Source organism: Prunus avium, chromosome 1 (genome assembly GCF_965620075.1).
Source record: "Prunus avium chromosome 1, drPruAviu1.hap1.1, whole genome shotgun sequence".
NCBI lineage: Eukaryota > Viridiplantae > Streptophyta > Magnoliopsida > Rosales > Rosaceae > Prunus > Prunus avium.
This window is the reverse complement of record NC_142284.1, coordinates 19,074,352-19,098,170: the sequence shown is the minus strand read 5'-3', so window position 1 is coordinate 19,098,170 and position 23,819 is coordinate 19,074,352. Positions and strand designations below refer to the sequence as shown.

The window sequence follows — 23,819 nt, the reverse complement described above, 5'->3', positions numbered from 1 at the left end:
TGGCTGCCAAGAGAAACCAAGGACCTCCAAGCCATTTCCTGGGCTGCCTCGCCATGCCTTGCAAGTCTCCGATCGAATTGCTCGCCTCGTAGCTAGCAATCTGGTAATTAGTTCTCATTTGATTTGTTTAATTGAATTCTTTAATTTTTGAAAGTTCATATCGCGATATTATTGATAATATCGATAATATTGCAATATATTAACCATTTGTAGCTGCCATTTGAACGAAAATATCATTACCGAAATATCGGCGAAATTATCGAGGACATTATCAATAAATTGACGAAACCTATATGGAAATGTACTAAATTATCACTGCCCCAAAATAACGATAATTTCGCCGAAGTATCGGTGAAATTATCAATATTTTATTCATTGATGATAGTGAAAACCAATGACCACAACATCTTATTTTATTTTTTTACCCAACGGAAAAAGGTCAATTATCAAACATTGTTAAACCAACCCTTGTATCAAATACTTACAATCTCAAATTATCTTCTTTGCATACTGTGGCTTATTTTAATTGCTTATTAAAAAGGTTAACTAATCAGACAAAGAGCTGTGTGGTAGGGTTCGAATCTCAGACCCCTGACATGCAATCTGGTAATGGGATGTAGAGAAGTTTGTATTTTTCTAAAACTTAATATGAAGAGTGGTGAGGTGTGTGCATAGATATACTAGGGTTAAGTATTAAGTTGGATGACCTTTTTGGTCTTTTTACACAATAATGAAACTTACAGCTTAATGATTTAAGTATTGTGGTGAACAAATAGAAGTGCGAGGTTTAAATAGAAAATCTCTTTTTTAATATATTTAAGAGCATCTCCACCCATATAGGCTAAGGCAAGGCTAAGGCAAGGCAAGGGCTGGTACTATTCATGTGAATAGTGCCAGCCTTGCCTTAGTTGGTTCCACCCTTGGAAGGCTTGCCCGGGCAAATACGATTCATTGTACTTTATTTTCTATTTTTTTATACTTACCATTAATTTTGATAAGCTTTTAAGATAATATTTTCGGTTGCCACGTGTCACTATTTATTATAAAATTATCACCTCAAATTTCATATAATATTTTCGGATAAAATTTTCGGATAAGATATTTGGTTGCCACATGTCCATGTCAGATAAGATTTTCATATTTTTTAAAAAAATTATAATCTCAGATTTCAGATAAGATTTTCACCCTCTAAAATTGCGCCACGTGTCCCATGTCAGATAAGATTTTCATATTTTTAAAAAAAATTATAATCTCAGATTTCAGATAAGATTTTCACCCTCTAAAATTGCACCACGTGTCATCTCTATCTTCTCAATCCCTCTATAAAACTACACCATCAACTCATACATCTCACACCACATCTTATCTATTCCTTCAATTCTCAGATTTTACAAAACATATTTTACTCTCAATGTCAAACTTGAGGAGGGTGTTGGAGATGCAAGAGAGAGAAGAGGAAGAAATCCGGAGGAGACGTGCTGAGGAAGATCGGGAGGCCGATGAAGAAGAGGAGGAAATGCTTGTAGGCTTTGCTATGCTTAATGAATCAAGGCAACACCACCGTCGTCGTGCCCAGAATGTGGATAGACGTAGGCAGTCTCGTGGTAAGAATCTCATGGAAGATTACTTTATCCCAAATTCCTTATATCTAGTTTCTAAGTTTCGAGAGAGATATAGAATGCAGCCACATTTGTTCCAAAAAATCATGCATGATATTTGTAATTACGACACATACTTCATTCAGAAGTATGATGCTTGTGGAGTTTTGGGTCTTCTCCCAGAGCAAAAACTTACAGCTGCTTTGCGGATGCTTGCTTATGGGGCATCTGCAGAGCAGGTGGATGAGATTGCAAGGATGGAAAAATCAACTATCCTAGAATGCTTGATGAGATTTTGTGATGCCGTAGAAAATCTCTACACGAGGGAGTACCTTCGCAGACCTTCTCCTGCGGACCTACAAATGCTTCTAAAAAAAGCTGATACTCGAGGTTTCCCAGGAATGATTGGAAGTATCGATTGCATGCACTGGCAGTGGAAGAATTGCCCAACTGCCAGGCAAGGAGACTATGGGAATCGAAAGGGCCAAAAAAGTATAATTCTGGAGGCCGTAGCTTCATTCGACACTTGGGTTTGGCATGCATTCTTCGGAGTTGCCAGATCTCAGAATGACCTCAATGTGCTTGGTCAATCCCCAGTATTCAACGATGTATTGCGAGGTCATTCCCCCCAGATCACGTACCAAATCAACAACACTGTATACTCTGGTGCGTACTACCTTGCCGATGAAATTTATCCTAGGTGGACGACATTCGTGAAAACAATTCCGAATCCTGAATCCCAGAAGGAAAAAAGCTTTGCTGCCTTTCAAGAAGGTTATAGGAAAGACGTGGAAAGGTGTTTCAGTATCTTGCAAGCTCGTTGGGCTATTATTAGGGGCGCTGCTCGGATGTTAGATGAGGAGGTGCTGCGGAGCATTATGATGACTTGCATCATCCTCCATAACATGATTGTGGAGGATGAGTATGATTATAAAGCTACAGAGGAGTTTGAACCGGATCCCATGAACACGTCATTGACAAGAATTTATGAAAGGCCGATGGGACCAAATGGACATCCATTGGAGCATGAACCATTAGTTCGAGATGGTCGATTCAACAACCCCACGATTGATCGTTACCAGGAAATGCAATCTTCGTATGTTCATGAGAGGCGTCAAATTGACTTGATCGAGCACTTGTGGGAGATGAAAGGCAATCACAATGGATGAAGACAAGATTAATGCTTTGTTTTTAAGATTGCTTTATTTTGTGTGTGGTGTGTTTGGAATTATGTTTTGTTTTTAATTATGTTTTGTTCTTAATTATGCTTTATTTGTGTGTTGTTTGCAATAAAATAAGGTTTGTTTTTAATTAAACTTTGTTTTCATTTGCAAACAGTTGAGCTAGAAAAAGGATGTAACCGGAATTTGCAGATTTGTCGTCTGAGCTCCGATTAGGATGCAAAATACCATTTCGGAAAGGGAACAACGCCACGAGTCAAACACACAGCTTTGCTGTGATGTATGATGGATTTTGGCATTCTGAGGTCGTTTGGCCTTCCAAAACTGCATTCAAAGTTTCGTAGTTAATTTTCGGAATAAATTCTGTTTTTCAGTTTTAATGTAATAACTTCCCTAGCAGCTCAAGGGTTGAGAGATGTGTATTTAGACAGATTTTGTGAACGTTTTTCATCATCTCAGATTTTAATAAAAAATTATCCCAAGAGAATTCCTCTTAATGCTTTCTTTATTGAATAAAAGGGAAATAATACAACAATTCTTAATACATGACAAATATTTTAATCCAACCTAATGGTTTCCATCATTTAACCAATCCGTATTGCTAGGTCCGTCATCATGAAAAAGTTTTCTTCTCATCACATCCCTTCGTTTCATTTTCCAGTATGACTTTGTGTCAGGAGACATATGGGTGGTATCCATGGCCATGATTTTCATCTCTCTATCCTCCATGTCTTGTTCTTCTGCCTTCGCCCTTTGAATTGAAAATGCTTCTTGTCGTGCCTTGTCCACTTCTTCTCTTTTCAACTCTCTCTCAAGTCTCAGTGCACTATTCTTAGCCATTTGCTCCAAAAATTGTGCACATTCATTTTTCGAAGTGCTCCCTTTCTTTGCCTTTGCCGCCTTTCTCCCAATAGGTCTTGGCGCACGTGGGAGTGGTGAGTCTTGATCCATTGGGGAGTCCAATGGCGAATCGGTTGTCGACGAATCGTGGAGCGGCGTCTCATTCAACACAACCTCCGGAACAGTGCAAATGATTTTGAATCTCGAACAATTCTTCACAATTTCCCAACATTGGTGACTTTGGAAACTTTTTTTGCCTCGTCCCGTGGCACCGAACCACATTTGTGCTTGTATGATCTATTCAAAATAAATAATTGGAAATGCAACCAAAAAATGAATATGGAAGAAAATATAAATAATTTGGAATTGCAAGAAAAAAATTGATTATGCAACAAAATATAAACAATTTAGAAATGCAAGAACTAAAATGATTATACAACAAAAAAAAAAATATGTAAGACAATATAAACAATTTACAAATGCATAAAAAAAAAAATTATTATGCAACAAAATATAAATAAATTAGAAATGCAAGAAAATATAAATATAAATATTTTACCTCATCGGTAAGATTTTGACCGCTTCTCATGTTGTCCTTCGCTTTTTTCAAGGCATCCCTCCATTTCCCTAACTCTTTATGCAAATTCTACATGAATTTTTCTCCACATATGAGAAAACTTCATCTCATTGCCTGTTATAGGACAATGACTAACTTTCACCCAAGACTCACACAACACAATATCTTCCACAGTAGTCCAAGAGCCTCCGACTTCGACAGAAGAGGCCATTTGTTTTTTGATACAAATGGAAACTAGTAGAAAAATGTGAGTGAAATGTAAAAAATATTTGAAGGAGAAGAGAGAAGAGTGTGTATGAATATTTGGTGTGGAAAGTGAGTGAAATGTAAAAAATATTTGAAGGAGAGTGAGTGGAAAGTGAGTGAAATTGATAGGTATTTATAGGGAAAAAATTCAGTATTTTATGGTTTTTTTAAAAAAAAATTTCGACTTTTTTTGGAATTTTTTTGGCCAAAAAAAAGAGGCCCGTCAGATTTCTGAGAAAAAAGCCATCGCAGCGCCCAGGAAGCGCCACGTGGCATTTTTCCGTTGGGCCCTGTCTGGCGCTGACGTCAGCGAACGAAAGTCAAATTTTTTTACCGTTGGCGCGTGAATTTCACACGCCAACAGTAAAAAAATTTGAACTTACCGCTCGCTGACGTCAGCGTGACGTCACGCCTGACGTCAACGCCTTCCGTGGGACCCATGCCTTGCCCGGGCCATTTTTCTTCCACTGGAGCATCTTTGGGCTGCCTTGGGGGGCCTTTTGCCCAGTCTTGTGCCAAGGCTGGAGATGCTCTAAGGCCATCCCCAATGGGGGCTCTATATGGGGCTCAACCACCACAAGGCTCCAATATATACAAACCCTCTTTAAAAAGGCATCCCCAATAGTGCAAATTTGGGGCTCTAAAACTTAAAGCCCAACTGGAGTAGTAGCTAAATGTATGACCTTGGTTGAAGCTAGGGCTCGTCAATGGGCCGGGCCGGGCTAGCCCGGCCCAAATTTAATGGGCTTGGGCCGGGCCGGGCTGGGCCAGGTTTTTTTAGAAAATTCAAAGCCCAAGCCCATCTTATAAGCCGGGCTTGAAAAAGTCCATTGGGCCGGGCCGGGCCGAAATGGGCCTAAAAAATAATAAGTTTAAAAAAAAAATTATTATTTTTTATAAAAATGGTATAAATAAATATGCAAATATTTGGTGATGTGTTAAAGAAAAGTATGATTATATTTGGTGGTATGATTATGTTTGGTGATATGATATGTTGTTCGTCTTATTATATATATATATATATATAATATATATATATATATATAATTGTTGTATTAATAAATGACACAAATTAATGTGCTAATTATCCAATTAAAAACTAGGAATGAGTAGAATTCAATAGAAACACAATTTTTCAAACAAGTAACACACACACACAAAAATGAAAGAGGGGGATTTGTCATTCAAGTGATGTAATCCTAATCCTAAACTCTTATTTATACATAATTATATATGTATGCGGGCCTAACGGGCCGGGCTTTTATGGGAGGGCCGGGCCGGGCTTTTATGGGCTTAATCGGGCCGGGCTTATGGGTCGGGCCGGGCTTCAAACACCTAAGCCCAAGCCCAGCCCAAGCCCAAGCGGGCCGGGCCCTCTCAAAGCCCATAACGGGCCGGGCCGGGCTTTTTTCCGATGGGCCGGGCGGGCCCCCATAAGCCCATGAGCCCGCGGGCCAAATGATGAGGCCTAGTTGAAGCCCCTGAAATCGAGTGGGACCCACCAATTGAAAAAGCTGCAGCCCACTTTTGTGTTATTTCTCACTTGCCTGCGACTATACAAGGCATACTTGCCTTCAATTTGATTGTTGATTTGCTGCTGGCCCACGTTCTTTGCATGTTGGCCCATATAAAACAAATTTACAAAGTTGATTGTTGATTTGCATGCTGGCCCACGTTCTTTGCAAGGGATCCATATCCAACTTTGGATGACCATTGTATCTATGAAATAAATGTTGATTTCCAAATTTTGTCCAAATTTTGATTTTTTTTGGTTGAAATGTTCACACAAAAAAAAACTAACATAACATGAATAAACATTAAAGTAAAATAGTTAACCAAAAAAAAAAAAACCATGTAAATCAAATTACATCATAAAAAAAATATAGAGCCCGCCATGAATATAGAGCCCGCCATTGTGGGAGAGATTCCTTTAGAGCCCCAAAGATTCCATTGGAGCTCTAAATGGGGCTCTATAAACCCTTTTTAGAGCCCCAACCATTGGGGATGGCCTAATGCCCAAGTTAACCGGTGAGTTGTAAAACCCTCTCCTTATCAAATCACTTTCTTGGTCAGAACATTTGGCCCTGCAAGAAAGTGGAAGAAAGAAAACTAATTACAAGGAAATAGAATCCATGGCTGCTGAGGTAGTTGTGTCGGTTGTGATGCAGAAACTCACCAACATGCTGATTCAAGAATCGACGATCTCCGACGAGATGATAGATCAGGCCGAGGGCCTCAGAATAAGATTCAGAGAAATGCAAAAATACTTGAGAGATGCGGAAAGCAAACAAGAAAGCTACGAAGATGTTAGGAAGTGGATGGCAGAGTTTCTGGGCATAGCGTATGATTTGGAGGACTTCGTCGACATTTTTGTCCTCGAAAGAACGCGACGGAGGAGATCGAGCTTCATCGGCTACATTGCGACATTGGAAGGCCTGAAGGCTACTCTGAAACTCTGCAGCGAGATGAAAGAAATAGAAGGCAAAATCTCGGATTATATGTCCAAGTTTAGCCAAATAAACCAGCGCCTTACTCTCCCAATGGACACTGGGCCAATTTTGCGAAAGCAAAATGATCTGCCTGAGGACCTGCCCTCCCACCTGAGGCCTTGCCTTCTGTATCTGGGAATGTTTCCAAAAGAAGTGGACATACCCGTGAGAAGATTGTTTCATCTATGGCTTGCAGAAGGATTTGTGAAACAGTCGCCTGGAATGTCTCCAGAGGATTTGGTGGAGGAATATCTAGCAGAGCTGGTGAGAAGAGAAATGATTCTTGTGTTTAGTTTCAGGTCAGATGGAAGTGCAAAGACATGCCGTATGCCGGAAAAGCTTCGGCATGTCCTTTCACTCAAAGCTGAGGAAATTGGTCTCTTTTATATCCATGGGAAATTAGCTTCTCGTGCATCAGTATCATCAGTCTCAGATCCCCAGTTTGCAGTTCGTCGTGTGGTTGAGCATGCTGACATTAAAGACTACCCAGGTGACTCTGAGTTTTATGTCAAAAATCTGCGCTCTTATATTTCCTTTAACACCCAAAAGAAGGATCTGCAAGCAATCCAAATTGGGAAGTTTGTGAGCAAGATTATTGGTAAAAGAGGATATGCATTACTTAGGGTGCTTGATCTTGAAGGGGTTTATAAACCTCAGTTGCCTGAAGAGCTGGGGTTTCTTTACCACTTGAGGTATCTGGGTTTGAGGTGGACCTTCTCGGATGCTCTTCCTACATCTGTGGGGCACCTAGCCTACCTAGAGACCCTGGATGTCAAGCACACTTATATAAGAACTCTCCCAAGTACCATTTGGAAAATGAAGCTTCTGCGGCATCTATACTTGAATGATATTCGGTTGGACATGTCTGTGCATAGATATAGAACTAATCCTCTGACCCAACTTCAGACATTGTGGGGGTTATTGGTGGACAAGAAGACCCCCGTGAAGGATGGTCTGAACAGGTTGGTTAATCTCAGAAAACTGGGTCTCACATGCCACTCAATCTCCACGGAAGAAATAGGCCAGTGGATCTTAAGACTAACAGGCCTCAGGTCCTTAAAGTTGAGATGTAAGAATGAAATAGGCGAACCTTCATCACTCCATCTACCGTCTTTGGCGAATCTCCAGCACCTCACACATGTTTATTTGCTGGGTAGATTACCAAAGTTAAATGAAAAGTTCGAATTCCCACCTCAACTCAGAGTCCTAACTTTATCAGTCTCAAAACTAGAGGATGATCCTATGCCAAAGCTAGCTCAGCTTAAAAACTTGTCCGTGCTGAGGCTTTTGGCTAATTCTTACACTGGAAAAAAAATGGATTGCCCTGAAGGAGGGTTTGGTTCACTTCGAGTTCTGAGACTATGGATGCTGGAAAATCTAGAGGAATGGGAGGTGGCAGAAGGAGCTATGAAGAACCTCCAAGAATTGGAAATCCGATGCTGCAGTAGCCTTAAAGCAGCTCCAGATAGAGTGCTGAAATCTAGTAACTTTGAAAAATTGAATCTAATAAATATGCCACTGGCATTTGTTGCAGATTGTGAAGCTAAAAAGCAGGAGAAAATAACCATGACCGAGGAAACATGGGAATTCTGAAGGCAATCCTTATTTTCAGAGTGGCACTGGAGAGTTGGGTTTTGAAAAGTAAATGGTTGGCTATAAGTTGTCAGGTTTACCTGATGTTAATCCGAAGTTCATTTGGATTCTGTTCCGTGCTTGTATTTTAGTTCTATGCTCGCAGGAGGAGGAAGATTTTTCATTGCAAATGTAATTAGTGTAGACTTATATGTGCATCGTACCATGTTCTGCACATGCCCATCCTCTGATATGGTACTTGATTGTGATGAGGTCTGTTATTCTAGTTGGTGCTGTTGCTGTTGTTTTTCTTACTAGAACTGTTGATTTAGTTGGTGATGATGCTAATGGTGCTTTTCGCTCTATTTGAAGCTTTTTCCTGATAGTCTGTGTATCATTTGCTATTCTTTTGCCTATTGTTGGATAATATTAGATGCGTTTATCAGAAAATTATAGGTCCGTGTATACCAGTCCATCATAAGTCTCACTGTCATCTATGTACTGTAATCAACCACTACCATAGTAGTATCATACCATGTGACAGATGCTTAGGTTCGGCTGAAGTGCATTTATCAGCATTAACCTGGTAGACATTGAAATAATATATGGATCCGAAATTTTGTTCCGTTTATCAGTGTGTGCTTTCATTTGCAGTCTACTCACTTATGACCTCACTAGATAAGTGATGATCATAAACCTTAGCAATGGTGTCTCTGCCAAAAATCTGCAGTTGACTTACATGTAGTGAATGTAATCTTACATGAAATACAAAAATACCACCAGAAGAAACAGAAACATAAGTTTTAACTGTATGATCTGAACTTCTCCTGGGACTTGAGAGATTAAAGCCTTAAATTGGAACAAGTGTGTACTTTTCTAGGAAAAGTTTATCAAAGTCCTAGTTTACCTGCAGGGGTAAAGGAAACTGAGCCATGTGTTGTCAACTCTGTAGCTGTGCTACCTTAAAATCAGCTTAACCTTAGCATGCCCTGCTATTTGAAATTGTTCTCTAAGTGCATGTACATATATGAATGTGGTAAAATTTATACAGGTAGCCCATTCTGCTGCTTGGCATCCTTGGTATGGCATGAAGAAGTGCTGCAACTGCACTAGCACTAATATTCTTGAACATCTCTTTCAAGTTGTCAGCGGCATGAACAAGTTAATGTGACTGAATATGAGGCTTGGCTTGCAAAGGCAATGGGAGTTCGAAAGCTCAAAATTCAGAGTGATTCATTACTGGTCGTGAACTAGGTAAACTCTTATTATGAAGCAAAAGAACCAAATATGATCTCACACCTACAAAACGTTGAGGTACCAAGTGAGAGGTGAAGGAAACCCATAGATCCCATGTCAAAGGCTTGAAGAAAACCGATGCACTTTTGCTCCTGGTGTCAATGATTGGCACAACCATTACTACACCAGCTTTTGTCTATGTCCACAGACAAGGACCTGTTAAGCAAAACTATGTTAAATTAAGAAACGGAATATGATGCAGTCCAAACTAAAATATATATGAGTGCAATGCCGATCATTTATAGGAATTTCTAGTAAAGGCAGGGCATTTTACCCCAGGATAGACTTGATAGACCAAACTAAAATAATACTTCCACTGACATGGCTAGTGCCAAAATATTGTGCAGCTTCTTGAGTCAAGCAGCTCATCAAGCTCCAGGAAGCAGCGTATGATCACCATTGCCACACTTCTGTATTTGATGGGCATACCTACTACTTTTCCAGGTATCTGTATCAAGTCTATCTTGGGGTAATTCCCAGCTAACCTCAGCCTCAGGGGCCTAACTTTGTCAGTCTCAATGCTTGATGATGATCCCCATGCATGCCAACAACTTAAGCAGCTCCCAAACTTGACCGTTTTGAGGCTTTTGGCTAATTCTTACACTGGAAATAAAATGGTTTGCGAACAAGGTGCATTTGGTTCACTTTCTGAAACTATAGGTGCTGGAACCCTCCAGAAATTGGAAATCAGATGCTGTCGTAAGCATAACCTGAAAAGCATTCCAGCAACACTTCTCAATTCGATGATGTTAGAGGAACCGACTCTAAAAAATATGCCAGAGGAATTTGTTGCACACACTAAAGTATATAAAAGGCAAAAAATGAAAATGAAAATTGTAGCGTTGCTCTGCTTGTGTTGTTTGTGGATCCTACATGATTGTGATAAGGTACTACTTATTCTAGATGTTGCTGCTTTATTTTTCCGGTGAAGGCTGTTGTTGGTTTCTTTTTTTTTTACTTGGAGTTGTTTGTTGCAGTTTCTGCTGTTGAAATCAAATAAGGTGAATCTGAAGTTTTCTTTATTTCTCATATTGTTTGGTATACATTCTAACCACTTATGACCCCAATGGTTGAAACTCGTGGTCACAAACCTGACCAAATTAAGTACATATCAAGCTTCTACATCTCCGCTCGAATTTCGCATTTCATGTAAAACTGAGAAGTGATGCAAAATCTTACATGAAACAAACCTTTCAGAAGGAACATAGACAAAAGTTTTAACTTCATGATATGCATTTCCTCTTTTCAAACAAGAGGGACACGAAATAGAAATACGAGTCTCTCTTGCTTTATTTTATTAATGAAAAAAAAAAAAAAAAAGTCAATCATATCAATCCTCTGCATCACAGATTAATTCTGCACCCTTCAAACAATGGTCAGTGTAAATTTAGCTGAAGAAACGAAAGAAAGTGAAGTTATTGTTGTGCAGCAGAAAGAGTCCTTAAAACAAGTAGTCTGCTGCAGGAAGCAAATGGAGCTAACCACCACAAGAGTTTTTTAGGTTCTTCTAAACACAACAACCCACCTGATGAGATGAAAAGCTTAAAATAGTCTAAATCCAGCTGTGCCTCAACCCATTGAATTTTAAAGTAGAATTCTTGCAAGCCAGGTTAGGTTTGCAATGTCTTATTCTAATCAGGATAACGGAACTGAGAATCAGAGAGGGATGGGTTTAGTACAATGTAATCAAATTCATGATAACAACATACACTCTCTCCATGATGAAATAACAAATACAATGGGGGAAATAATAAAAAATGACATGATTATAAAGAAAATTCCACAAGAAAAAACACAATTGCATTCTTTTTGGTGATAGAACTGATCATATGCTTCCCCAACAACTTCTATTCTATGCCTTCCTATTCCCCTTCTCCCAACATTTGGCCCACAGATCATTCCTAAGCACATCCACAACAGCATACTGGCCGGAGCTAAGCCAAGGCTTCACCGGAGCCCACCGTGCGTCGCACACATACTCCCGGACTTAATTGGCCAATGCCCGTTAGCCATGTACACCACGGTTCGCACCGTACCATGTGACCGACCACATGTGATCACCACTCATTCTTTTTCTTTGTGTGCATTCTCAAAAATATTTACACATCCAATTTAATAGACTCCCCAAGGCCCCATCTAAGAACAATTCCATTTGTTAACTCAATGCGCTAAACCCACCTCCCTTCATCATTTGCTTGAACTCCTTGTAGTTGACCCTTCCATCTCCATCCACATCCACCTTCATGATCATCCTCTTGCAGTCCTCTATAGTCCTCCCTTGCTTAAGCCCGAGCGAGGACAAAACCGACCTCAACTCATCAACGGTGATGAACCCATCTCCGTTTTGATCAAACACATTAAACGCCTCCTTCATGTCTTCGTCCTCATCACGCTCGTCCATGATAGACTGGTACAACTCTCCAAACTCATCAATGTCGACGCACCCGTCCCCGTTTACATCGATCTTTTGGATCATGTTGAAGAGCTCCTTATCCGGGATAAAGATGCCCAAGTTCTCCAAAGAGTCATTCAACTCCTGCTTGGTGATCCGGCCGTCCCCATTGCGATCAAACATTTGAAACACACGTTTTAGCTCATTGGGGTCCATTCGAATAACTTTATGAGCACCACAGGACGAAGATGAAGATGAAGATGGTGGAAAATGGGGTAATGGTGTACTGGTAGCAACAAGATTGGTTTGGCAAGGGAACCAAGAAGAAGGGAGGAGAGGCCTTAGATTCTTGGGGACCAAAGAGAGGAGGAAAGTATTAAGAAGGTTGTAAATAAGGAAAATCCTTGGGAAAATGGTTGGCATTGGGAGAGTTTGTTGTATGGTGGGTGTTGCTTTGCCTAATACAAATAGTGGGGTTGAGAAATTCTTGGAGACAAAATTGGCTTCTTAACGAAGGAGGTTATTGGATGCATGTTACCAAAGTTTGGAGTGCACATTGGCCTTTTTAGAGAGCTGTCCTTGTGACACTTTTTTTTTAACGCGTATTTTGGGAAATATTTATTTATTATTAATTAATTTACAGTTTTCAAAACGCGTTGTTATAATTGTTGTTTGGTGTGTGTGACTTGGAGTGTATTTGATGCTAGCTCTCTTTTGAATTTTTAAAAAGAAAAATGTGAACGTTGATAACGGATCTATGATTAAAATTGTGAAAAAGACGTTGGTGCAGACCAAAAAGAAGAAAAAAGAAAGACGTTGGGGACTGGGATTACTGAGGCCGGCAGATAAATGACCGTTGGATTTACTCAACGACTACTTCCGTGAGCTTGTCGGTATGGGGACAGGTGGAGCAATTTTAGGTGTTGCTTATTTTGCACTCTGGCCGTCGGTGAGATTTACATTTTTGTTATTTTTATTTTTTAATACAAGTAATAGTCTAAATACAATTAAGATGTCATGAGGATGTGAATCTGAGACTTTTAGTCTGCAAGTCAACGTCATTTTCCACTGGGCTAGAACCTATTTGCCATTTATGTTATTTTTAGAGTGCTACTATTTCCATCCACTTGTTTTATTTTCCCACCCACCTTATTTTCAAAATTTTAAAGACAAATTTACTCCTTTGTAAAATGACTTATAAGGACAACTCTTTCAATCTCTCTCACACGCACACACACCCACACCCATATTTTCATTTTCATTTTCATTTTGTTTGAAATCCACACCCATCTTCATACCCAACCCACCAAACAAAACGAAGTCAACATCTTTATCTCCCTGTGTTATTTAGAAATTAGGAACCAGAAGAAAACCTAAACTTACAAACTCATAACCCCAATTTTATTTTTAGTCACACATAATCCAATCGTTTTTCTTTCTTCTCTAACTCTAAAGCTCAAGTAGTCCCATAATTACATCGACTTTGAGCTTTTGGGCAACTCTAAAACTGACAGAAACCCATGGTCATTTCCTTTTCTTCCTTTGTCTCTTTCTTTCCTTTTAATTTCAAACTCAAACAACACCTCTCTTGCAGTCTTTGAAATTAAAAATAAAATAAAGCAAATGTGTTTTCATTTTTTGGAACAGATAAAGTAATCAATGTGAGTTTTTTTTTGTGGGTGATAGGAAGGGGAGTGTTTTTTTCGTTGGCAGTAGAAGGAGAGTTTTTTTTTTTGGTTGAAGGAGAGTTAAATGTTTGTAAGGTCATGGTGTTGGCTGTTAGGTTTTTGCCAGAGGAGCAGGTTGGGGTGGGGGGAGGGGGAGGAGAGGGCGATTGGGATGGGTATAGGCTAATTGAAGAATTTATTTATTTATTTTTATTTTATTGTAATAGCAAATATGGAAATACAATTAAAGGGTATTTTAGGAATAATGGTGGGTGGAAAGATAAGTTTATGTTTATTCAAATTTATATGGTGGGTGGGAAGATAAGGTGGGTGGGGAAATAGGACATGGGGGTGGAAATAGCAGCACTCTATTTTTATTTTTCGGTGGCATTGTTCGTTGGCGTTTAGGGGTGAGTTTAATTTTCTTTTTATTTTATTGTTATTAGTTTTAGGGCTCTCTTGTCACTTGGTATGAGTTGGTATGAGTGATGCTCATATCTGTGTACTTCATTATTTCTATATTACTAATTTTTCAATTCAATCATTGTCCTAGAATTGTCAGTCGAAAATTTCTTATTTTCTCTAAATCTAGTTCTATTTGGTGGTGGGTTTTTTTATGATGTTAACTTAGGTGGTGGTAGTAGCACTCTTTAGGCTTATTGTTTGTCTTGGGTTTTATGGGTTTGTATTGAGTTGAAATTTCTTGTTATTGCCCCTCATTAGAAATTTAGAGTTTCCTTAAAGCATCAACAATGAGCTTTCTAAACCACCTTCTTAGATAAATTTTAGGGAGGATTTGAAAAAATACAACTCCAACCATGCTCCCTATTCACCTCCTAAAATATGGAGACCTTTAGGAGTTCCTAAATCTAAGGAGAAATAAAGGACTCCTAATGACTCCTTATAATATATATATATATATATATATATATATATATATATATAATTTAATCAAACGCTCGCTTGATGGAGATGCTCTTAATTTGAGTAGTTACAATAGATGACATGCAAATAACATCAATTAGTATATTAGTTGGTAATACTCCAACTTTGATTACTCACCCTCAATACATAATAATATTTTAATAATACTTTTTAATATTCGTAAGAAATTTGTAATTTAAGTGGTTTAGAGCAATACACGAGAGTAGCTAGTTGGTTATAACTACTTCGCTTCACCAAAGAATTTCAAGATCTAAGTCAGGTATCTGCAAGTCGTTTTGTGAGCAGTGAATTTCAATTTGAGAGATCAAACGGCTACATTTTGACTTAACTCTGCATGGCTGTACTATATACAATATGTGCTGACATTTTGTGCAACTTGCGATTAGACAACCTATTCTTATATTACAACTTTAGCAGGTCCTAATATTCGAACATGAATAATCATAGGTTGACCAAGCCACTAAGATGCTGTCGTTTTATCTAAAATAACATGCATTATATATATATAATATACAATGAGTTTTTGTTGAGGGACACCCTTATAGGGCTCCCTATATATTGTATTTCATTAATCCAAACCGTCTATTTGGTTGATATTCATTTGAAGATCATCTCTGCAAAAAATACTTGAATCTAATATCATTTGACCATTCAATTAAATTATTGAAATTTTAGTACTTTGTACAATGTTCATTGATTTTGTAAGACACAATTAGATGTCTAAATGGTTTCCGATTTGTCTAATTTTTTTCAAGGATAATCTATGAATGAAAACTTAAAAAATAGATGATTTGAATCGTTGGAAAAAAATTCGTAGGGTACCCTAAAGGGCATTCCTCAAATTTATTTGAGAGATTCCTCAAAAGAATGAGACTTTATATATTTTCCTATATGGACTTTCAGACATTATTACTATGCAGACGCCGTGTATTTTTTACTACCCCTCTATATTTTCCTTTATATTTACAATGACATCAACACGGTAATATGAGAACATGAGTTCCACAAGCAGAGACACTTAAAGTTTTTGTTGATCCCATTTTTGTCACAACTGGCAAAACAATTTAAACATGCATCTGTGTCTATCTGTCCATGAGCTGTTTTCTTCTCTCAATTGGATTTCAAATTTACAACTGCACTAATTAATTAGCCTTAAATCACGCCCGTGCAAGCGCCGCGCACACCAAAAGCACACTCTCCTAATAGCAGATGTCAACTGAGCCAGCTAGCCTACATCCCTCTCAATTATATCTTCGCGGCTTTTCTTTCTTTTTGTTGTTTACAAATAATAAGCAGTTATCTAATTTTCTGTGACAGTTTGCACATAATAATAATAATAATAATGTGTGATTGACTTGAGATAGCATTACTTTGGCGTTTTAAGTAAGTTTTCTTATGTATCAGAATTTTTTCTGTACTTTTGAAAGGTCATATGTGTGTTGTTTTTTGTCACCACATATTCTAGTCACTTACTAATCAATTCTAAGCATCATTACCATCAATGTGGCTGAATGCTTGGCGTTAAGGGATGGTCTTGCTCTTGCCCTTAATCGCGGGTGGCGTAAAATCATTGTCGAAGGGGATTCCAAGCTTATCATTGATAGTGTGCTTAAGAAGGTTTCGATTCCATGGAGTATTCAACAAATTGTACAGGATATTTGGTAGCTGAGTTCCTTGGGTGATTCTATTTACTTTTATCATGTTTTTAGGGAGGCTAATTTCACTACAGATGTTGTAGCTAATATGGATCATGGCCTCTCAACTTCTATTGTTTGGGAGAATGGGTTTCCACTCTATGTTGTACCTCCCTTCTATTTTGACCTATTTAGGCTTCCTTACCCTAGAGGTTTTGTTTTGTAATTTTTCGTTTCTTTATAAATAAATAAAAAAGGTATAGTTGTGTGCGTCCCAACACAGGGTTCCAATACGTCTATTCTTTATCATCAAGTGGCATATTTTAACACAACCATTGCTTTTCAAGTAGGCAACATTGCCTACTTGGAGAAATATACAAAATTTACCTAATTGAATTGAATGCCGACGACCTTGAAGTTTTGCCTACTACTTTGTCTTTTCCTTTGGAAATGTTTTAATTTAACCCGACTCATTAAGTATGTGTCGAATAAGTTAACCATAACACAACTTGTTTGTTATCCTCGTTGGGCACCCATAAAAATTAAATAATAAATTACTTTTATTTTAACATAAAAGTTAAAACTATGCATTGGCACTCAAGAAAGTTACCATGCATGTACTCATTGAAATGCAATCAAATCCTTACATTTTTATGAAAGAGTAGTTTGTGATTATTTTTTTGGAGTGGGAATAACATTTATCTAAAATTTTAAAAACCCGCTTCATCTCGATAGTAACAAAATCATTAAAGAAAATCATTGAAAATAAATTATACAAGGGCTCATAAAGTACATAATAACATTAAATGAAAAATTAGACATTTATTTTTCATATAATAGAACTAGGTTTTTTTTTCGGGGGGGTTAAAGTAATAGAACTAGTTATATGCGTTTCTGGAAATGAAAATGCTACACGTCATATATTTTCATAGGGCAAAATCATTCTACATACCGAAAAAATAAAATAAAACCAAACCGTATTACAGGATGCTGGTTGATAAACATCTTCAATGACATGCTTCTACTGGGACCATAAATACTAAAACTGAGTACACAATTCATTGCCATCATGTTCAACAAAAACATTTCAGATCGATGGCAATCAAGTTAAGTCTGGTGTTCAGCCAAAAGCTGCAATGAGGAAAGCCTTATAGATGCTCATGAACTTGGCCACGAACGCTGTAAAAAGAATCATTGCAAGAAACTCCATTAGAGAGCAGTGACCATCTTAAAAGGCAACTTCGAGCACAAGCCCCAAAAGCATAGAAAAATGATCTTTCTAAACTACCTTGACTTTGACGATTTTAATCAAAAAGGGAGTCTGATATTAAATTTGCGTGTTACTAATGCCATTATTATACGGTAGTTTCTCTTGTGGATTGCCTATACCTAAATGGCTAAGCAAGCAAATGGCTAGCAAAATTTTGGGTACATGTACAGATAACGAAAAGCCTGTTTGGTAGTATTTGTGTTGTTTTGTTTTCTGTTTAACTAAGGAGAGAGAAAAAAGGATGTGATGAGAAACATGAAAGGCACGAGAGATATGAAGAAGAAAAACAGGAGGAACAATAGATAAACTTGTTTAAATAAAAAGTAAAAAGAAATAATAATTACTCGGTTCTTGTTTATCTATTATTCGTTCTCTCCTCTCACATATCTTCTTCATTCTTTCTTCTAATATTCTCTTCCCTTTTTATTCTAATTTATAATTTTTTTTTTAAACCAAACAAAAACAAAATCAAACAAGCTATAAAAGTACCCAACATTACTAAGTGCTGCCTGATCTACAATATCTACCATACATGTACATAAGATAGCCGAAACCTTATGGAATGAGTTGTTGCTTTCGCCATGTGAAGGTTTATAATACTAGTCAAGGTTTCCTAATACTACTACTCATCATTATCTCACACAGCATCTGGATAGATAAAAGTACCTTCGAGGTGAAATATGGCTTTCTGCCCAAGACGCATCCTGTGTTCCTGTGAACAAAAAGGAAACTGCAATGTAAAGATACTTGAATAGTAGATTAGATACATCAAATCCCAATTTTGCTACGCTATTCCAAAGCTGAACTGCAAGCAACACTACTCTGCCAACAATAAACCTGCGAGTCTGCCATTCAAGTTAATGCCTTCATTGTATTTAGAGGACAAAAGAGGATGTTGCAATATCCCTGGTGTACTGTGTAACTCACCAACCTCAATCTCTTTATGCAATTTGTTCAATAAACTGTGGTTTCTGGGAGAAAGATATATAACACGACCACAACTTAGCTCCAAGTACAATCTAATGACATCAGAATTTATGACCAGATTACTTCCACCAATTCTACTGCCTTATAATAGAATCAACCATAAATACCTCGACTGCATTTTTGTATCATCATTTACCAACATATGTAAAGCAGGTGGGTGATATCTAAAACTTGAAGGGAAATCACTATTAAGACATAGTCATATGAAATGATAGGCATAGGGAATATGATTGACATGTATGCTAATGATAATTTTTTAGCCATGGCATGCTAATGATTCTTATTTGCAGCACAAGAGACTGCAAGCTCACAAGAATCAGAGATCGTAAGAGAGAAAAAATATGCAACCTGATCTAACCGCATTGTGCAAAAGGAACTACTGTAGGAATCAAGACTGCTAACATGGAAAATGATTATACACTTACGTAGTATGCAGCCCAATGGCAGACCTCATGCTTCAACTCGGCATCCAATTTCTTCAATAATTCAAAAAGCAGCCTCTGAGACAACAGAAAATATAAGGTTCAAATGGGAAAAAATTGAAGAAAACAAAAATAAAGGGGAACTCTTGAGAATTAGTCTGCAGGAATACAATTAAGAAGTAGTTCATACAACTTTTTCCACACTTGATAAAGCCTAAAACAAATAAGGTTGGGCAAAAAATTGTAGAACACAATAATAAGGGAAAATATTTGTACCTTCAAGATGATCTCCGGAGAAATACAATTAAGAAGTAGCTCATACAACTTTTGCCGCACCTGGTAAAGCCTTAAGCAAAATGAACAATGTTTGATTAGAAAGTAAAAAGAAATACTAGAAGATTGAAAATAAGAAGCCAGGAATCATCCATCTTGCGGCATTATCGTAAATATGGTTACAAAAATATAAGAAAAAACGTCAGACTTTAGACATCACATAAATTGAATAGCGAATCTTCTACCACAATAACAATATGGAATTTGTCAAATCCTTTCATGTAATATAATCGCATTACAGTCAACAAGGGCCTGCTGGTCCCTATTTTCATGCAACTACTGAGCTAGCTGGGAGGATTATGATAAACTGTGTACTCTAATCCAATTATTTCAAAAGTTACAAAAATGTGGCACTTAATAAAAGAAGGGTATGTTCTTACAAACACATTCTATTTTATGCTAGATAGTAGCAAACATACTGCCATGAATTTCACAGGGCTTGATCATCTTTTCTCTTATAAGTTATTCCTTTTTTATACTTCTATATTTTTAATTTTGTACGCTGTTTTTGTGAGCATGACCTTACTTTCTTAATATACAACATTTTCACATCTTGTAGATGACCCAAAAGAAATTGAAATACAGTGGGAGATTAGACACAAAACTGGACAGGTGAATGAGTATGTTTTCCAAGATTAATCCAACTTCTGGATGCATTATAATTATGCCACATCAGGCTATGTGGTTTTATTCTGCTTCAATTCCAGAAAGAGAAACCACAACTTACATGATCAAGATACCACAAAGGCAAGGGATATGTGACAAAATAAAATATTTTATGGATAAAAGGAGGAGTACTACAAGCATAATGCACCAAAAGTGGGTACAGTAACATGGAAAGAAGAATGTTAATCACAAAGTATAACATCAGCAAGCAGTAAAGAATAATAAAGTAATACTTTGTGAATTTGGCAAAGGGGCAAATAAAAACTCCAAACAGGCAGATAAAAAATCCAAGAAATGCAGCCAACCACAATAGTTTTTCTTCTTTTGGTTGACGAACGAACCAAAATATTGAAAATGTGAGTGAATTTGGCTATCAGCATACTAATTAAGGAAATATCCACCTATGGTGGAAAAGGGAGAATTCTTGTTGTTAAAGACCCAACCAATAGAAAGAAGTTTATTTAGATATATTGTCAAATAAAAATGACAAATGAAAATTGAAAAAGAAAAATGATTGTAGACCAGCTTCCACAAGAAAAATAGGTCTGCCTATGGCCTTCAACAATTTAGGGTGTTTTCTTGAGTTCCATTAATAATTGAACCAGAAAACTTTCAAACTACAGAAACAAATGCTGGAATAGAGTCCAAAACTTAAGGATGAAGAAAGTCCAACCTTTTTGGGCTCTGCTCCTTCATTATATCAGATGCAATTTCAGAAACATATTCCTCCCAGTCCATTGGGGGTATTGCTTGATTACTTGTAAAGGGATACCTACAACCACATCAGTGGTTCACAGAAAGACCATAGCTATCAGGACCTCTTCTGTCTGCATGATGCACAGAAGAAAATGAAGGAAGAACTGTTTCATGCATCTGATGACCAATAAGAACTATGGCACTTAACTGTTGAACACGACAAGTTTCGAATGACAATATAGCTCTCCTTAAGCTCCTATTTGATTTTTCAGCTATACGAGCAGGAAATCCAGAAGGAAGTTGCAGCCCTTCCTTCTTTCCAATGAACTCCAATACCTTAACAATCTGCCACAAGAAAATTTCAGATGAAATCATTGCACGAGGCATAATTTACAATGGAAGTGAACATATTTTATAATTTTTATTTCCCACAACCAATTCTAAAAATTGCAAGCCAGAAAATTCAACCTGTTCTTCTGTTGGCGCATTTATTCGCACATTTAGACACCGGGACCGGATTGCTTCAGTAACCTTTGAAGAACTGTTACAGCATAGTATTAGCCGGCAATAAGCACTATACTTCTCCATAGTTCTTCGAAGAGAATGCTGAGCTTCTCTAGAAAGTTTGTCGACTTCATTCAGCACTAAGACTGACATTGTTAAAAGGATGTGGTATCAGCAAATAAATCTTAAAGACTGAAACACCTAACTACTTGATCATCCAACTGCATTTTTTTCCATTTAATTATTGTTTTAGCATGGGGCGCGAGAGAGAAAAAAAAATCCTATCTTGCAGAACTGTGAAAAGGATGATAAACAACATAAATAACCATAAGATAAACAAGCAATTCATTCAACTGAAGAAAACCAGCTGCCTACGTTAAAGTGAAGGTACCAAAGAAATACTTGTAAGCATATTCATTGGATAAGTGTATATTCATTAAAGATAAGCAAGTAAACTTATTTAAACTTACTTTTATATCCCTTTCTCCCTTTTGTGTCAATGGGTCTATTTTTAGCCATTTCTTTAATTATCTCTTGAACAATATATCTGTCCTGAAAGCCTGCATCACTGGGGTTCAGTTCAATATGGTTTGTGCTTGATAACGTAGTCAGCTCTATATCAATGGTTCTACTTCCAGCCTGAAAATAAACCATAGGAAAATTCTAGTTCAAATGGAACACAAGAAAATAAAATCAAAGGAAATTCATGGAACCAATGGTTTTAAGTTGAACAAGGAGATATTAGAAGAAAAAAGAATCTTTCATAAACATAAATAATTGTTCTATAAGTTAAAAAGGCCAAAATGTCTTGAAATAAAGTGAGCATTAAAATAAAAACCAATTCGGGGGTTTTTGAAAAAGTTAAGAAAATGAATCAGACAGAGGGTAAAGTTGAATTTGCATTAAAAAACAATTAATCAGATGTGTAATGATTTAGAAACGTAATGCTTTAGCATGTTCTATAAATTGGCTAAACATCAACAGTAATTACCAATACGTCGGAAATCAACACAGCATCACCTAAATGACATATAAACAACAATTTCTATAGCTGCATCCATGATTAATCGCATCAATACAAAAGTGGATGAAACTTACATCAACTTTCCATGTCCTATTTTCCACCTTCACCTGCCAACCACAATCACAAGAATTTCTCATAAGTCATCACAATGTACAAAATTTCAAATGCCAGGCTGAGGGGATTCTTGTGAAAAAAAATACAGAAAATATCACAATTCCTACATTAAATGCTAGTTTAATTAGTTCGAGACATTTGCATATGCTCTGGCTTTTTTAGATGCAAGGAGCCATTCCAATCCTTACAAGCTAACCACAATTTGCATGTTTTGACTTATATAAAATAAAATAAAATGCACACTAGTCAAATTGTTCTAGACTTGTCAGGAGATGCCACCGTACAGGTAAAGAGCTAAGCATTTTTCCTTTTAGTTTTTTTTAAGGTTCTATTAGTTCATTTTTTTATACCAAAACAAACTGCATAAAGGTGAAAAAGAAGACACAAAAGAAAAGATTTTGTTCTCTTCTCGCTTCCTTCAAACATCTTTTCAGTAGCGGAACAAAGGACCAGAGTCAAAATACACACAGATAAATAATTTGAACCCCAAAAAATATTAAAATAAAAAGAAAAAGTGTGAGAAAAGTGAGACCTTATCGGCGCTGGGACCGAAAATCTGTCGAAGAAGAGCGATGATTAGGGTTTTCTTGCCAGAGCCAGAAGGGCCGTAAAAGAGCAAATGGGGGCAATCCTGCTCTGCAACCTGCACAAGAAGATATTAGGGATTTGAAATCCGAGAAATTGGCAAATGAAATCCACGAGAGAGGGTAGAGTTGTACGAGTTTCTTGAGGTTTTGAGCGATGTCTTGGTGGACCATCGCCTGGTCTAGGGTTTTGGGTCTGTACTTGTCCACCCACAGCATCTTCTTCAATCTTCACTGTCTGGGTCGCGCAGAGAAGTCAGGCCAAAGCAAAAATCTATGAAACAAGCAGTGGGCAATAGTGGCGCGAAATTGCAGTCTCTGCAGGTTAATCGCTCAACTCCTACAAGAGCCGTTGGATTAATCCAATGGCGCATACAATTATTAGCTTAAAATCTCACCATATTTGGAAAGCGTGCAGCTACTTTCTACCTCTCTCTTATTTCCCTACTTACCTTATCTTTAAAATACTTCTAAGGACTTGGGAAAAAAACATAAACTCAAATTTATTTCATGTTCAATAGTTCAATTATTTTCGTTTTTTTCTTGGGTCTGCAAGGTGTTGTTTCTAGGGAAATAGCCTTCTATGCCACCCTTTTCATAATTTTAACTAAAAATACCACCCCTTCCCAATTTTTTTACAACTATTACCTATAAATATAAAATTATTGTCCACTTATTGCTGATTTTTCACAAGTTCAGAAATTTTGTTGTCTCTTAGGTCACTCAGCTCTCTCTCTCTCTCTAGCACAGCTCTCTTTCTCTTTGGTTTCTGTCTAACGCAG

At 37.4% G+C, this 23,819-nt stretch overlaps 3 protein-coding genes across 3 annotated transcripts; 1 reads left to right on the top strand and 2 right to left on the bottom strand.

Annotated features, from left to right (window-relative positions):
* Positions 1-6,462: 6,462 nt before the first annotated feature.
* On the top strand, positions 6,463-8,868 carry LOC110752130 (putative disease resistance protein At1g59780). Its single transcript, XM_021952731.2, has one exon. The coding sequence runs from the start codon at positions 6,575-6,577 to the stop codon at positions 8,522-8,524; it is 1,950 nt and encodes a 649-aa protein (XP_021808423.1). The 5' UTR covers positions 6,463-6,574; the 3' UTR covers positions 8,525-8,868.
* Positions 8,869-11,470: 2,602 nt separating this feature from the next.
* Positions 11,471-12,746, bottom strand: LOC110752133 (calmodulin-like protein 3). Its single transcript, XM_021952736.2, has one exon. The coding sequence runs from the start codon at positions 12,612-12,614 to the stop codon at positions 11,955-11,957; it is 660 nt and encodes a 219-aa protein (XP_021808428.1). The 5' UTR covers positions 12,615-12,746; the 3' UTR covers positions 11,471-11,954.
* Positions 12,747-17,328: 4,582 nt separating this feature from the next.
* Positions 17,329-23,361, bottom strand: LOC110752139 (replication factor C subunit 3). The gene is made up of 11 exons (XM_021952744.2): positions 23,173-23,361; positions 22,986-23,096; positions 22,414-22,446; positions 21,786-21,954; positions 21,280-21,461; positions 21,020-21,156; positions 20,789-20,887; positions 19,393-19,462; positions 19,120-19,194; positions 18,374-18,419; positions 17,329-17,616 (listed from the first exon to the last, which is right to left on the bottom strand). Exons 1-11 carry the CDS (start codon positions 23,254-23,256, stop codon positions 17,558-17,560), a joined length of 1,065 nt encoding a protein of 354 aa, XP_021808436.1. The 5' UTR covers positions 23,257-23,361; the 3' UTR covers positions 17,329-17,557.
* Between the last annotated feature and the right edge of the window lie 458 nt (positions 23,362-23,819).

Excerpts from the sequence above, each read along its gene's own strand:
- LOC110752130 (XM_021952731.2), top strand. The coding sequence starts at position 6,575 with ATGGCTGCTGAGGTAGTTGTGTCGGTTGTGATGCAGAAACTCACCAAC.
- LOC110752133 (XM_021952736.2), bottom strand. The coding sequence starts at position 12,614 with ATGCCAACCATTTTCCCAAGGATTTTCCTTATTTACAACCTTCTTAAT.
- LOC110752139 (XM_021952744.2), bottom strand. The coding sequence starts at position 23,256 with ATGCTGTGGGTGGACAAGTACAGACCCAAAACCCTAGACCAGGCGATG. Across the intron at positions 21,955-22,413 it reads ATAGGACATGGAAAGTTGAT|GCTGGAAGTAGAACCATTGA; the intron begins GTAAGTTTCATC and ends GTTTATTTTCAG. Across the intron at positions 21,157-21,279 it reads ATGCGCCAACAGAAGAACAG|ATTGTTAAGGTATTGGAGTT; the intron begins GTTGAATTTTCT and ends TTCTTGTGGCAG.